The sequence below is a fragment of the Octopus bimaculoides genome, chromosome 8 (genome assembly GCF_001194135.2).
Source record: "Octopus bimaculoides isolate UCB-OBI-ISO-001 chromosome 8, ASM119413v2, whole genome shotgun sequence".
Classification (NCBI taxonomy): Eukaryota; Metazoa; Mollusca; class Cephalopoda; order Octopoda; family Octopodidae; genus Octopus; species Octopus bimaculoides.
Window position 1 is genome coordinate 12,873,175 of NC_068988.1, and position 17,586 is coordinate 12,890,760.

Below are 17,586 nucleotides of genomic sequence, written 5' to 3' on the forward strand. Positions count from 1 at the left end.
CCCCCCCCCCCGCCTCATCAAAACCACTTTAATAACTATTTGTTATCAATTTCAAAATATCAAATAACCTTTTAAAAAATCTGAACAAGAATTTTGGCCAGTGAATTAAATAAGAAACTGTCTCAATAAGATCTAACAAAGAACTGAATTTATTCCAAACTATCAGTAATTCATTACACGAATAAGGTGGACGTCAAACAATGATGATAATGATAAGGGGCTAAATTAAAAGGTCTCTATTGATAACCTTACAGAATTAATGCAATGAAATATATAACTAAAAAAAATTAGTAAACAATAAATATAACATGCTGAAACAAACTGTGCCCATTAAGAATGCACTTCTAATATGAAAACTATGATTTAATTTATAAATTTACAATTACTTGGAATTTGTTAATGTAAAAAGCATTTAGGTGTAAAGATACTCATGCGTTTTCATTTAGGTAAGGGGTAATGTAGTAAGGAGGTGGTGGGAAATTATTTCCAAGAGTTGAATAAAGATCAACAATGCTCAGCTATGTACAAATCTAAACAAAAATTTTCATGTTTGCAACCTCATTACAGCTAACCAAATCTATTCTTAAGAACTAGAAGAGTCAAGTTCTTCAAGTTCTTCCACAGAGTTTTTTTTTTTTTTTTTAATACTTATTTGAAAATTTCAGAAGAGTTCCTTCATTATTTTTTTTAATGAATAGTTTTGAACATGTTCCTTCACAAGTTATTTTGAAATAAAAACATTTTCAGAATTAACTGACATTTCATATTTTATTGAGGCTCTATCAGTATCTGTGGCAGTACTACAGTTTCAAGAGTGATTGAAGGAAAGAGAAGAATAAACCAGAATCCATAAGCTATCTTGAAAATGGAAATCTTGGTCTGAATGTTTGCAACAGAGTGGATTGTTAAAGGCACACAAGGGCAAGGTGGCAGTATTAAACTGAAAAATAGATTAAATCTAAACCGAAGCCGAGGTCTGTGTCTTTAGATTATTCATTCTTTACACACTCTTTTTTAGAACTATTCAATATATAACAAAGACAATTATACCATTGCTATGGGACACATCTCAAATCTAATTAAAGCCACTTCAGATGTTGGAGCAATTTCAAAATGTAACAGAACAGTCACTAAAGATTTAAGACACAAAAATCAAACAATTCGAGTGACACAAGTTCATTTGCTTCCCTTCCTTACTTTGGTTTTGCTGTAGGTTGTCAGTTATTATGCATTATGGATATATCTGGGTATACACTAATTTTACTAACGATTCTGAACAGACTGTTATTGTTGTCCCTGCATGCATGTGTGCACATGCATGCACAAAAGAATAACTATTGTTTTACATCCATTTTCCCATACTTACATGAGTAAGATGGGAATTTGACAATGTCACATGATGCAATCCTTTGTCACCTACTTTGTGAGGTTCAAAATTCCAAAATTAGCCTCAACCATTTCAAATATCTTCCTCTTCTGGCATCAATTCATACACCTTTACACATCTGTCACATTTTATATAGATCATATATCTATTCCAACAGTTTCCGCTCTTTCACACAACAGCTTATTTCTTTCATACACATCACCATCACTTGTACATCTGTTGTCTACATAGGATGGTATAGGTTTGATCAAACTTACTTAGCATTTTACAACTGAATGCAGGGACACATGATACCCTCTCTGAAAAACAGAATCACATTCTGCAAATACACAAACATACATATGCACACATACACATACATCCATTTACTAAACTTTTTTAAATCTATTGGCACACTGTAGTTAACAGTATCATTGTTAATATGTTGAAACCACAGAATTTCATTCAACAGCTGATAAGGGGAAAGCTGTGTCCTCATTTGTTTTTGCTAAGTTCCACTCATTTTATATTCTCTATGCTTTATTCCTTTCTAATGCAATGCAGATTTCTTCATTTAACATTATAGTTTACATTCACTCTCTTGCTATCTTTGTCCACTCTTATTTTCTTTTTCGTTCTTTCTCTCAATTTTCTCTCTCTCTCTCTCTGAAGCTAGTGTGGTCCTGTTGTTAATGTGCTAAAACCACCCAAGTTCAGTCAACAGTTGATGAGAGAATATTTGTATCCTTGTTTGTGTTTTTCCATATCCCATTCATCTGACTGACCTCTCCCACTTCTCTATATATGTAAGTATACACAAATACATATGCTGACATACATATAAATGTATATTCACATCTATACATTCACAAACATCCCCAAATGCATACATATGCATACACATCTCAATCTTATCTGTTTTCTTTGCTTGCTCTCAGTATCTTCTGAGAGTAAGTACTTTCATAGGTCATATGTTTCACTTTTGACTGTATCACTAATCAGAATGAACAGGATACATTTTATTGTGGTGCTAGCAATAAAGAGGTTGCTATGTACTTGACATGAAAAGAGTGTATACACAGAAATGCACATACATCTGTACACACACAGACATGTATGTATATATATCATCATCATTTAACATCCGCTTTCCATGTTGATGCATAAAAAATATCATGCAGACTCAGATCTTACACCAGCTGAGATGTATAAGCAGCTCAGAGAACAAGAATATCTCCAAATCTCTTTGGGATGCCATTCTACTGCATGGTTAATTCTAACCATTTTTTCCATGCTAGCATGAGTTAGATGGGTCGTCATATTTGTTCTTTTCAGAAGTTACTACTCTTGTAGACAGTTTGGAAGACCATGTCTCAGCCAAACATTTCATATTTAGCTTATTTATTTTCTATAGCTGTACACCATTCCTATCACCAACCACTTTACAGAATGTACTGGCTGCATTTCAGTACACTCTGTCGCCATGTCCTTGACAAGACTGAAGAGTCATCTCAACTCTACATTGTCTGCTCATTGGCCTGCTACTTTACAGAGTGTAGTGGGCATTATTTTATTAAGACTTAAGTGCTCACAAGGTTGTCTAAAAACTGCAGATTTATCACTATTCTGTGTGATCATGTCCTCAATGAGCCAGACTAAGATGAATAAAAGAGTTTGATGACAGAAGAGGGGATGGACAAATGAAAGGAACAAACATATGATGGTAGAAACAGAGTGAAGTTCAGAGAAGAGGAGTCTGTGCCAACTTTATTTATGCTGGCGCATAGTAGTGGAGAGCATACAGAGAGATAACCAAGTGAAAAGAGAATAAGAAACCCAAATATACATATCTCCCATCTTCCATTACAACTGCCAGCTTTAATGTTTTTACATTTGCTATGTTTCACAAGCTTTCATCATATGCACTATATCTTTGCTGTTCATAGTCTGCTTATCTTTGCTGTCCATAGTCTTCTTCCAACATTGCTAGATCTTACATCTTGCTTCACCAGAGAAAATGAGTAAGACAAACACCCAGTATCCCTACTCTGTAACACGAAATTGTTTCTTACTGTGGATTACTATCATCATCTGAATGAAATTTACACGAGCGAGCACAGACAAGGCAGTACTGAGAAGACTCATTAGTCTTTCCAAAGGATATTAGTCTCTTTAATACTGATGCTACAATAAAATGTATTTAGAATGCCCTGTGTTAGAAAAAGCAGCCAAATGTAGAAACCATGCCAAAAATGGAAGGTTTTGTTTGATTGAGACATCATTAGCCAATGTTTTTTAGAAAGGCAGAAACTCCAAATAATAATTCTGATCAGAATGATCCATCCAACCTGTACTTAGCATGGAAAATATACATAAAATTATGAATATTTTATTAACTGTGATGCTTTACACTCATACAACTTTGTGAATACATTCTTGCATAATAACTGTGCTGTTATAAAGCATCACCTGATTAAGAAAAGTAATATCAACTTTGCATCAATAATATAGCACATACTATGTTCAGTTAAAACTGCCCAGGTAGGTGTGTATGTATCGTTTTAATGTTTACTTTTCCCATGCTGGCATAAGAACTTAAGACAGTTTTCCTACACCAGGAGGCCCTTCTCGTCAAGTGTTTCCACAAAAAGTACTATTTCCCCTAAGTCTTTTGAACAACCCATTTGACAGCTAGGAAGATATCAACAAAGACACTGCCTAAATGGTAAAATTACTACAGTGAATACACAGCTAGGGATATTTCTGCAGCAAGTGTAAACAATGACACTGTCTACACAGTGACAGTATTTACAGAACACATACACAATGGGATCCCTAAAGCATTGGTCAGCCTGAAGCTATAATAGAAGCTAGTTGCCCAGTGCCAGACAGTGTGAACAAACATGAAATTATAAATGATGTGAAGCAAAATTCTTAACCACACCAACATGCCAGCACATACATACAGCAATATAATCATACAATACACACACTCACACAGAGAAGGATGGACACAAATATACCCATATACCAATGCAGGCATGATTGTGTGGATACAGAGTTTGCTTCGTTACTGCATGGTTTTGAATTCTATCTCACCACATAGTACCTTGGGCAAGTGTCCTTTCCTACAGCTTTGGCCAACCAATGCTTTGTTGAAATGGTAGACAAAAACAGTATGAAAGCTCATAATGTGTGTGCATGTGCGGACGTTGATATTCTCCATCTTCACATGACACTAGCTGAGAAAAACAGGGACGTCTAGTTCCTGTAACTAATACATCCCATTGCTCTGTACTTTTAAAAACCAGTAGACTAAAAAAAATATTACTTTAAAAACAGCTTGAGATTTTGTGGCAGGAGAGGCAGCCAGTCTAAAAATACTTCCTCAAACATGTCTGTCTAACCTATACCGGTATGGAAAAACGGATGTAAAGTGAACAAACATAAAATTGCACAAGTGCATGCAAAGGTGGGGACTTAATGATTTGTGATTCGAGTGTTGGACTTAAGATAATTAGGTTGTAGTTTTGATTTCCTGATCAGGTGATCAATTGTGGCCTTGAGCAAGGAACTTCATTTTACTTAGCTCCAATCCACTCTGTGATGGACTGGCATCCTGTCCAGTGACATATCTTGTATTCTCAGTAACTTAAATAGCACAAGACCAAGTTAAACTGTCCTAATGAACCTGTAAACTCAAATAGTCCTTATGTAAAGAAACATGTATGCCATATATACAAGCCTATATTCTTCAAACAGTTACAACTACAACAGGTTTCACCAAGCTGGACCAGAAATCTATTTCCCATTAACTTTGACAAGCCTCAATTTCATGTTTCTCTGTCGATAACATTAACGTAGTTGAGCAAACCTTGACCTCTACTTGTGTGCACGAAGTTGCCAAGATATAACATCCAATATGGCCTGGTATTCAGCACAATAGCAGTAGCTAGCGAGATATACTCTGCATTGTTCAACAACAGTGGAAATAGATGGAATATATACTTAAATCTCCTCTTTCGTTTTATACTTACACCATGAGATATTTTGAGACATCAAGGGTTCTCCATAGTCTAGCTTTTAGCTCCATACAGAAGAATATTATCTACACACACATCCTAAAGGAGGCCAGCCTTGTTTATTTTGAAACAAGACCGCAAAATGTGAAGCTTGTTACTAGCACTCCTGGTTTACCTCTTTCATTTCAGAAAGTCTTTCTGCCAGCCACCAACACAGGACCCAAGGTACTTGAAGTCACGAACCTTCTTGCACTATGTACCATTGTTACAATAAATTGCCAAGGAATTTTTGTCCTCCTTGATATGTACATTGAGAAACAGGTCAATCTTAGCAACAGCATCCACAATGGATGTTAAGAAATCTTGTGCACCATACAGTTGATGAGCTGTGTAAGCTCATCATACTGAAGCTCAGATAGATATATCTCAGACACAAAGAAGCATATATATGCGCGCACGCGCACACGCACACACACAGTGACTACTCTGGCATGGAGCCACTTAAATAACTCAATAATACCATTAAGCAGAGGATATGCACATGTTTGGGGCCCACTAATTTTGATAACATTATCCACGATTATAATATACAGCTTCGTGAGTGTGTGTGTGTGTGTGTGTGTGCATGTGGTGACTGATGCTTACACATGCATTTCGGTTTATTCCTGTGCTAGGCACAGAATAGAACTTTTGCTTTTACTGTTTTCTTTTTATTAGCTTTCTAAATGTTTAATAAATCCGACTTCAATTTTGATACTTATATTTTTTTCATCTTAGCTAAAGTTACACCACATCATCCAACCAGTCGATTGATACCAAATTATCTGGAATTTCATTCTCATATACAAAATATAGCCATGATACTACAATAGTAACTTCCAATTATATAAGTGGCAAACTTGCTTTGATTGGTAACAACTGCTTCAGTTAATTCACCAATAATTTGGGTTAATACATGAATGTAATAAATTCTTTTTCTTGCCACTACTGTAGAATTTTTTCAACTATCACTATTTAGTTTGAAGTGTTTAGCTCATTATTTTGCAATTAACAATCTTAGGTTTCTGACACCAGAATCAGGACCCGACCCACAGCTAAAGGAAGTAGTGGGATGTTGTTCACATGTGTTGTGTGTGTCAATTATCGCTTAATTCTTAAAACAGATTTTTATATATGTCAGGGTGGTAACACTGAAAAAAGCTTCTAAGGTTTACATGATTAACTCTACAGAAAAAAAAGAAAAAAAAACTAGTGTTAGTTAATAAAAATTGTTACTAATCAGAAATAATATAACTTTTTACTAACAGGGCCAAATTTCATTTGACAACTGAGATTTATAACACATGAAGTTAACTTCTAGAATAAATACACATCAACGAAACTGATATAATAGATAAATAGTCAAATTATTTTAATTTAAAATAACACATTTTCAAGTTTGAGTGTTCATATGTCTATTTCCTAATGAGCACTTAACATTTTGTTTTAGATGTTGAAAGGATTCTATTTAATGATTGGTATTTGAAGAACAAATCAATGAATACAAGGACTAATTAAGAAAACAACTTACTGTAAAGATGAAATAGCAGGAAAGTACTATAAAACAGCAAACCCATACTTTCAATTTGGATAGTTTAACATACACATTTTATCACAATTCTGAAACACTTATCCAATATAGAAATTGATACACATATACCAATAAATAAAACCATTTTCCCTCCCTCTCTACAGTTGCCTACTATCGAAAATATTATAGCATGAAGTTAGAGTTCAATTTAGTATACAACTTTGATAATTCCAGTTAATGAACTTAATGACTAATGTGTATTTTGCAGAATAAATAATTGATCGAATATAACAAATATGTACATGTAAAGTTAGGAAGATCATCCAGCTATAAGAACTGCCAAAGGAGACACTGAAGCATGAAAACAGTCCTTGGACCCATCAGATCTTGTCAAACCATCCAACTCATGCCAGCATGGAACATGGACATTAAATGACAATTCCATTTCATTGTTTGTTTGCTTTTAACTAAGCAGGAGTTTTTTTTTAATGTTTTAAGTCTTGTAAACTGGTATCCTTAGGACAATTTTTTTTAAAATGGATTAGCTTTTTTTCAAATGGTAATATGCACTAAAAAAAAACAAAACATATATTTGTAGATTCTACTTAATCTGTTAGCATTATTAAACCTGAAGTCACATGCATGTTTTAAGAAAATAATTTCGTTAGATTTTAATGTTTCTAAACTACAACACATTATCAACCTTTTCTACTTCACTAAGTAAATAAAGCTGTTTATATACAACAAAAAAGGAAAGAAGAAAAAAGGATTTATATTTAACCTTTATAAGCTGTTTAACAAATTTTCTAGAATAAACTTTATCAAATTGTATAAAATTGATACAAGTTTGGAAATAAAAAGATTAAAACAAAAAATTAAAATAAAATGTAGAGATGATATCTATCTATCAATTTGTGTTAACATTAACACAAAGTATGTATTACTCTATGAAAAGAAACTATATGGGACAGCATCAGTGTTTAAAGCAAGCTAAGATAAGACTCAAATGACTGGTTCATTAATATGTTAATATCAAATTAAAGGGAGTTTTGGGTTCAGTCAAAACAAAGTGTTTTAGTCAGAAATTCTTGGTACCAATTACTTTTGTAAACTGCATTTAATTTAAATTCCTTTATTCAATCTCCACCACATTCAGCCTTTACAAAGATATGTTTTTAAAACTTTATCAATAAATTTCACCAACATATGTTATTTAGAATATGTAAATATATTTTCATACTCTAAACTAAATTCTTACAATAAACTTTGAAAAATTATTTGCTATTTTAATGTATTTACGATAGCAAGAAAATGAGAGTTGCACTATTCCTGTATTTTCTCCATCTGTACAATTTTGTTTCTTAACTTTGTGAACTGCAATTCATTAGGAAACATCAAACTGTCATATCTGACATTATATAACCACAACAATAAGAAATGTCTTTTTTAAAAAGCTTAGGCAGGAAGATAATACATACTCATGAATTTTTCAGGGCTGAGGTGACTGATGAGAAGTTAAGCTAGACTAAATATCCGACCCATATGCTTGCAAAGGAGTGGACTCTGCTAAAAGCATCCAAAGATTACTTGGTCGTGTTAAAACAATCAATAGATTGAGTCTCTCACCCCAAAAAATAAGAACAGTCTTTCTGACACTCTTCCAGTTTCCAGCTGCCAAATTTCACTCAAATTTTGACCCAAGGCTATAGAAGTCATTTGCCCAAAGTGCTGTATACTGGAATCAATCATAGAATCACATAATTGCAAGGTAAAATTCTTAATCTCACAGCCATGCCTAAAGTTTAAACTTTAGTCTCTGCCCAATCTTTGATAAGATAATACAAGCAATTTATTAACTGGGGACCACAAAAATAATTATACATATTGAAGTGAATGAAATCTACAAATACAACCAAGTTTACAAAATAAGCTATCTAAAAAGAATTCAAAATTACAAACTGTAAAAGATTATAATTTTTAAAAAATTCTTAATGTAGAAATTGATACCAGCAGAAAATAGCAGACAGACAATTTACTACATAACAAAAAGCTTAGAGATAATTATCACAATCTTTAACCAAACTATTACCAAATATCTGACCCAAATGCCTGCTAAAGTGCAGACACTGCTAAAGGAATCCATTGAAGCCAAACTTTTTTTTTTTTTTTTACACAGTCTAACAATCAAAATGTATGCAACACAAACTCTGCAGAATGAATTTTATTCAATTCAGACATAGGGAAAATATTATTTTGAAGATTATTTTATGTAATCACTCTAACAGTACTTTTCAACAGAAAATCATGAAATTACTATTGTCAAATATATTGAAGTTTGTGCTTTCCATAAATACTGGTGAAACCTATCTTGGGACATTATAACTTTATCATAATTTCAAATTTTATAAATAAATCTAACAATCAGCAGTGGATTTGTTAATGAGCTGTCTTGTTATTAAAGATGAAATTTATGTACTTTCTGAACAAGCTCTATGATTACAAATGCACCTAACACCTCAACTTCAATGAAATCAAGCCAATGCTGGAGCCTCTATGCAATCTTTCAACCTGCTAGCCATAGCAGTCAAGCCTAATTCTAGACCTAGTCTTTTGGCTGACTAATTACACACTATTGATTTACACCCTCAAAACTAACCTGGAGCTACACAGCAAATTCAATAAAATTCAATATTTCAAGAAATCACTTTATCTATAAGTTTCTTGAATTAGAAATTAAGTCAAAATTTAGCAAAATAAGAAACAAAAATAAGTTTCTTGGGCATATTTCAAAATAAATTCCAGTCACTTATACACATATATTTGACAGCTTTTGAACTACCATGCTAGTCTTGATAAATCATTAACTCATAAAAAGAACAGCCAATAAGTCTTAAACAGAAACAACTGATTGAGGCAAAATGACATTTTAAACTAATAAAACCTGCTGTATTTATAACTGTTCCTTACATAGGCAGAAGGTCAGAAATGCTTTGTGAGAAAAAATATTAACATTAAGTTTAGTACCAATGTGTTATGGGTTCATTTGAGATGGGAAAGTGAAGTTCATTAGTAAAACAGCTTTAAATTTCTGAAAAATATTAGAAATGTATGGATTTTTAAACATAATTTTACAGGATTTCCCTCACTCAAATTTGTCATCATCCTCAATCTCTAAAATGTCCATCTCAAATTCATCATCATCATCAACCTCAATTTTCATTACATTATCTGTTTTAATTTTATCATCAGCTTAAATGTCATCACTTTAGGTAGGAGGGAGGTTTTTTTTGGTTTTTTTATATGTACCGACATTGTCACATAATTACAAAAAAAAATATAAACATTAAGAATGTTTTGTGAAGGATTAGAAGGTTTGCATTATAAAAATTGCCACAGCTTACATTACTGTAAATATACATATATTCAATACAAATGTGCTGATGCTACATAAAAAGCATCCAGTCCACATTGTAAAATGGTTGGCATTTGGGAGGGCATCCAGCTATAAAAACTTGGCCAAAACTGACCTCACCTGTGTTTGTGACACATAAAAAGCAGTTAGTCCGCTCTGCTGGGTGGTTGATGTTATGAAGGGCAACCAGCCGTAAAAACCCTGCCAAAACAGACACAGAAGTTTGGTGCAGGCTCCTGCTTGGCCAGCTCCTGTCAAACTGTCCAACCCATGCCAGCATGGAAAGGCGGACGTTAAATGATATGTAATATACATACTATATACATATATACAACACAAAATATCAAATGAATTAACCTTACATTCATTCTTCCCATTTCTGAACTATTAAATCAACCACAACTTTGGTCTCAGCTTGTAGTCGATATATTTATGTATATAAATTACACTGAATGGCACAGGGCTGACCTTGATTACCAAAGATGATTGTGCTGGATTTATGAGAGTTAAATGGGAATAACGCATAAACAGTTATTTATTTTTCTCTGATGTATTGTGTATATGTATATACTACATAGTTTTATATACATCTAATGTACTAACTGTATTGTATATTTTTGATAATATAAGGTGTGGTAATTTTTATTACACAAACCTTGTAATCCATCACAAAACTTTTTCATGTTTACATTACAATTATGTGATAAGAAATCACTGATATCAATGTTTGTACATGAAAATAAATGGTCCATCCTTCAGAGAAAACATTTAAGATGATGACAACAACATTAAAGTTGATGATGACAATGTAATCAAGACTAATAATGAAATGATGCTAATGATGACATGTTGACGGTAACAAGACTATGGTCAATAAAAGAAAATTTGCAGGGAAAACCCTGTAATAGTGAATTTCAATGTCATAAAATTGCATCACAATGAGAGAATACATATAAAATGTATGAACAAAATTCTTATGAAAAAAAATCTTGGTGGAATAAAATTAACCAAATATTAAATAAAATTCAAATCAATACTAATTAAGTAACCTAAGAATAATAATGTAACAGATTTGATAGCAAGTAAATTATAAAATGATTAAAATGTGTGTGTGCATATATATATATATATAATATACATGCACACAGAATATAGGCAACAATATTCATGATATAAAAATTCATTTTTTAAATAATTTTTCATAGAGAATATAGGATATAATAATCTGCAATGATAATTGTACATTCAAAGTAATTTATATTAAAAATTTGACAAGACATTACTATTTGGAAAAAAAAAAAAGACTTTGTAATTTATATGTGAAAAATAAACTAAGAAAATCATATGAAAATTTTGTTTTAAGAAAAGAACTATTCAAATGAAAGAAATGATAGTCTCAGCCAGAAACAATTCATAAAAATCTACAGGACAATTTGATCTCCACTTCCAATTCCACCAATTTTATATTCAGTAATAGACATAGATGCAAATTATGTCTGAAAATGGTGGGTACACAACAATGCAAAGATTTGAAAAACAAAATTTGTTATAACGATGAGAAAGAATAAACCCAAAGAAATGTAAAAATTAAATTATACATTAATATTTGCAATTTTAAAATGATTCCTGTTCAAAAAGTAATTAATATGTATAAACACAAGTGAATTAATAGAAGAGAACTCACTTCCTTAACACAATCCCAATTCTTATTCCAATTATATGGACAATGTCATTTACTATTGTAACTAATTTAAATGGAGATAAAATATCTTACGAGTTCTTAAATTTATGCATGGATCTCAAATTTATAAACTCATTTCTTGAATTCGAATGTTGAATTTTATTCCAGCAATAACTATAGAAAAATATAAACCTCAACAACAAAAACTTGTCAAGAATTAAAATCATTTTCTATACCATATGAAAAATGACAACTCATTATAGAAGTAACTTATTTCAAAATACTAATTCTATGATTTTGTCTCAAAGATTTAGTTTTCAAACTATGAATTACTGAGCCAAACCTTTATGCCATGATTATGCAAAGCCAAAAAACTGTATAAGCAGTTAGCTTAATCACAAATTTAATGTTAATTAATAATGTAGCCAGCCTTTAATATATTCAAAGGCAATATCACCTTTAACTTACTAATATCATTATTTGCCAAATTCAGTTAATATATGCAACTTTAGTCTAGATCAAACATAAGTTTGGTTAAAATCGCCTTCTTTATCCATGATAAATAAGCTTTAAAAATTCACCAAAACAGATTGGTTAGTCTGAATAACAAATATTAAAAAAATTATAGTATCAACTAGCATAACATGAACAATTATTCAGCAATTTGTGATAGAACATTATGGTACAGGATTTGCTGTGTGCTTTATACGTTGAGTTTGTAAATATAATAGCTTTTAGGTTCAATCCCACAGTACAGCACCCACAATAGTATCTTTGAATGGAATTTGGTAGTCATGGTCCATCATGTGTGTATATGTGTGTGTGTTCTGGTGGTGGTGTTTATGTCATGTCCCTAAACTGAAATAAATACTGGAATCAATATGACTGACTAAACCCTTGAAGGCAGTGCCCCAGCATGGCCACAGTTCGATGACTAAAACCAGTTAAAGAATAAAAGAAGAGTTAGATAATTATGTTGATTTAACATGTGAAGCAACCAGAAGTAAATCAAAACAGCTGCTGTATATTTTCAACAGGAGATATACAATGAAATAAGATTTAAGAAAATCTTAACAGTCACAAGAATCTAAAAAAAAAAATTCTTTTTAATTAAAAAAAAAAGTAGAAACAAAATTTAACAAAAATAATATAAACAGCAGCTTTGCAATACTAAAATTTCTCACTTGTTTTTGGTAATCAGTGGCTATTGTACTCCAGGGGGGGCCAGTCATTAGAATAAAGAGATCACACTTACCTGCCTGTACTAATTTCTACATAATAATAATCCATGTATTAATCCAATGTATATAAAGTGAATACAATAAACAATCCTATAGGTGACCAATTCTGACCTGCCACACACAAGTAATAGTAATATGAAATAGCGCACCTCTTTCCAGTTTTTCCTTAGTTCTTTCAATATAAGTGGTCTTGTTCTGATATCGGGGACTATGACGACTTCTGGGGCTGTCATCTCTTGTCCTGTCGTCATCGGGGGAGCTTCGCAGCTTTTCACAGCGACTGGTGATTGTATATGGGTACTGCATGCCCTAAAATTTAAAAAGAAAAAAATAGCAAAAATCCAGAAATGGGATTATATTAAAGGAAAGAAGATATATAATCATATATTTAATTCTACATGTCATGTACTTAATTACCAAAACTGAAATAAGACTGATCAATTTTACAACAGAATCTAATTATTCAGTTTTTTTTAAAAATATTGTATATGAGAAGGTAAGTAGAAAATTTTGTTCCTTTCTAATTAAAAAAAAAAAAAACTGAACCTGTCAAATATACTACAAATACTGATGGTTTCCACATCACCCCAGTGGCAATCTCATATTCTTAACATAATAAAATAAATTATGATAAAAGTTAGAAAATATTTCAACTGATCTATTGATTCTCCACAAAGTTCAAAGTGCACAATGGAAGCTTTCTCCAACATTTGCAGCAGTATACATGCACATAACAAACTGAATAAAAATTTTTTTTAATAAAATAAAGCCAACAGACTGATTTGCAAAGATTCATTCACCAACACATTACAAACACCCCCAGGTCAACAAGCAGACTCCTTGGACCCCCTGGCTACATAACACTGAAGCTAAGTATCTTGTCCCATATGTTTAGATCAACTGAAGTCTACCAAGTGAAATATGGTGGACAGAAAGTGCATGAAAATCAATTAGGTGGATATGTGTTTGTTCTAAATGACAATCAGGGCTTCACAAAAATACCTTCAAATATTTATCATATTTGGGTTACACTCAGGCTGACTTTGCTGGTTCCAGCTTACAAGGTTGATAAATTTGTAACATGCACAATCAACTAAAACTCTGAACACAAGTAATCCAATGAAACCAGTAAATAAAAGATCTATTTTCCAAAAGATTTATTCTGCCAAGACTAGGATTTAAATTTCAGATATACTCACAAATGAAGTCGAACATTTATTAGAAAATTTTAATTTTTCCCACACTAAAAAGTAAATATTTTTAAGCTTTGGTATATTTTTTCTTTTCTCTTTCTTTTTATCTCTATGCTTAATACAGTTTTTTTTTTTTTGTTTTAAATTTTTTTAATTATTTAACTATTAGTACTCCACAAATTTCATGCCCTTTTTTCTTACAGCCACACATTTTGCACCTGCCAATATCAAAGACTGAATTTAGTATGGATCTTTTTTGAATTCAAATTCTTCACAATTTCTTTGACATTGTCCTTCAAACAATATTGATTAGTTATAAATAGATCACCCACTGTACCAAAATAAAGCTTAATAGGTATCTGTACATGATAAACAAATCTTTAAAAACTGCTGTGATGGTTGTATATGAAAAATTGTAAATTTAGATTTCTTACAGAAATTTTTTTTTATTTTAAAAATACGAACATAGATTATAAAAAAGTGGCATTTTAATTATTTATTAATGATTTATTGAAATAGCTGAAGTAAAAAGATGAAAATAATCAAATTAAATTAATGTACATTAAATAAAATTTGTGTCAAAACAAAAAATAATTTGAATAGTAAAGAATTGCCATTTAGATGTGATTTGAGATTGAATACAAATAACATTGTATGTTGTGGCTTATACAGAGTGTTATTTTAATAAACTAAGCTCCATAAACTTTAAGAGTCACAAATAAAAAATAATTCATTATGGCAATTTAAAATTTTGCTGTATTTGAGTCTAATAACAGTATATATAACTCTTTAAACTGCCAATACAAAACATTTTTATACACTGTATCCACCAAGTACTGTAAAAACTGACTATGAAAATCTTTCTTGTTATGTAGATTTTTTTGGAAGTCGCTTTTAGCAATAAGTATACAAATTTTGTACAAAATAAGAAGTATAACAAGTAAGAAATTATAAAATATTAGATTTCAATAATTATTTACACTAAGGGAAAAAATTACAACTTTCCAGTGCTATCAGACAAGTAGCACAATTTGTCTTGTTAACTATTTATTCCTGCCTTAAAGTGGTTCTTTGAAATCATAAATTCTTGTAATTTTTTTCTTTGACATTTTCTCTATCATTTTTTAAAAATATGACCTATGTATTTCCATTACTAAATAAAGATACCATGGGTTGTTCAGACAAGTCTAACTTTTCAGTTGCTTTTGAATTAGTTATAATCTATATAAAATACTCCCAGAGTAAGTTTTCTTTCTATATTTCCTATAACTTCCTCTATGTTTCAAAACTACATTTCCTTAATATAAAATTCTCCTTCATATTATTTTCATTACATTTGTTATTCAAAAGTATTTTTAGCAAAGCTGATCCATGATAGAACTATCTTGCATAAGATACAATTTGAGTGTAAAGTTGTTTCTATTGACATAATTTAACTTTTTAGTCAAAAACAAACAAATTTACTTTGCATTTATTAATGTCTGACAGGATTCACACTTTGCAGTCTGAGGATTATAAAAGAAAAAAAAAAAGAAAAAAAACAGATGTAGACAAATGGCTTGTGAAAGCTGTATTAAATGCTACTGTTAACAAGTTCAGGATTAGCAATAAGCCTAATGAGAACTTGGTGTACAAGTAAATGTTGACCATACTATCATAAACCCCCTTATATTCATTATAGACACTGAAGCTATTAGAGTTCCAGCCTAACTGTCCTTGCAAGCATTTATCAAGTTCTCAGAGGAATCCGTCTCAAAGAATTGCAGAAAAAGTTCTAAAATTAGAAGCATGGCATCGAGCTTAAAAGTCAACATGATGAATGCTTAAATATTAAACACTAACATTAAATAGTGTACATAAAATCCGGCTGTCAAATGGGAAGTCGATTGATATGTAGAAAGGAAGTTGGTAGGAACTTGATATTGCATATTTAGTGCAGGCAATGGGTACAAAAGGGGTGCCACGGGATTTCTGGCACATTAACAAAGATCCAAGACTTTACATGTGATACAAACAGTAGTAAGAATAAGAAGCATCCAACAGTTGAATTTCATAAATTGCTGACAGATAGACAACTAAGATATAGTTGAAAACTTGTTGCCACAATAATCTAGTGGTAGTTGCAGCAAAATTTGGAGCTTTAGTGCATCTGTTGGCAAAAAATGGTTTCTCTCCTCATGTAGACTGTAAAAAGTATGCACAAGTGTGATACAGCAGAGTAAGATATGGTTACTACAATGAAACACATGCACTGAAAGAAATGATCTGTTGGATGTGAACAGTTAACCAGCATAGAAAACGGAACGAAAGTGTAAAAGAGAGAGGGGAAAATATGTGCTATCAATGGAAAGAACCAATGGAAAAGGCAAGATGTAAGAATACGGTCAGACCTCACAGAAATTATGAAAACCCAAAATGCTTGTTAATTATGCCTTACATCAAACCCATACAACTATGAAGGGGGGAAATGTTAAAACAATTACTACACAAATTATATGCAAGAAATATTCCTTCTTTGAACATTAAATGAAAAAAATCCTTCCACATTATTATTTTACTGTGTCGTGAGGATCAAAGACTTGAAGTATTTCGTGTTGCAAGACAGTGTGTGAGAGAGAATCGTGATGTCGTAGGAGAGAAATGTGTTCGCATGGATGATGGTATGCTTGCACTAAACGAGGCTGCAAAGAAAGAGGTTTGGAGACACCACTACGGAAGATTGCTCAATAAAGAGAATGAATGGGAGAAAGAGAGTCTGCCGAATGTCGACCCAACAGAGGAACCAGCTATCCGAGTTGACAGTACCATAGTAGATAAAACAATTAAGAGTATTAAGACAGGGAAAGTCCCCGGCCCATCAGGAATCACTGCAGAGATGCTCAAAATATCTGTCAGTGTCGGCTATAGCCTAGTCACCCGTATTGCTAACTAGGTGATACACGAAGGAGTCATACCCAATGACTGGTATAGCAGCACCTTAGTCAACTGCTACAAAGGTAAAGGTGACGCTTTAGATACAAATAATTACAGAGGTATCAAGCTGTTAGATCAGGTAATGAAAGTCACAGAGAGGGTCATAGCTCAACTAATTAGGGAGCGAG

The 17,586-nt window shown here is 31.9% G+C and overlaps 1 protein-coding gene across 4 annotated transcripts in view; it reads right to left on the reverse strand.

Moving 5' to 3' along the window:
• Positions 1-17,586, reverse strand: part of LOC106874988 (WW domain-containing adapter protein with coiled-coil) — a 97,820-nt gene that overhangs the window by 52,242 nt on the left and 27,992 nt on the right. For all 4 annotated transcript variants that reach the window (XM_014922956.2, XM_014922948.2, XM_014922940.2 and 1 more), the window contains exon 3: positions 13,442-13,601. In XM_014922956.2, coding sequence (XP_014778442.1) covers positions 13,442-13,601 — 160 coding nt within the window. The remainder of the gene's footprint in view (positions 1-13,441; positions 13,602-17,586) is intronic.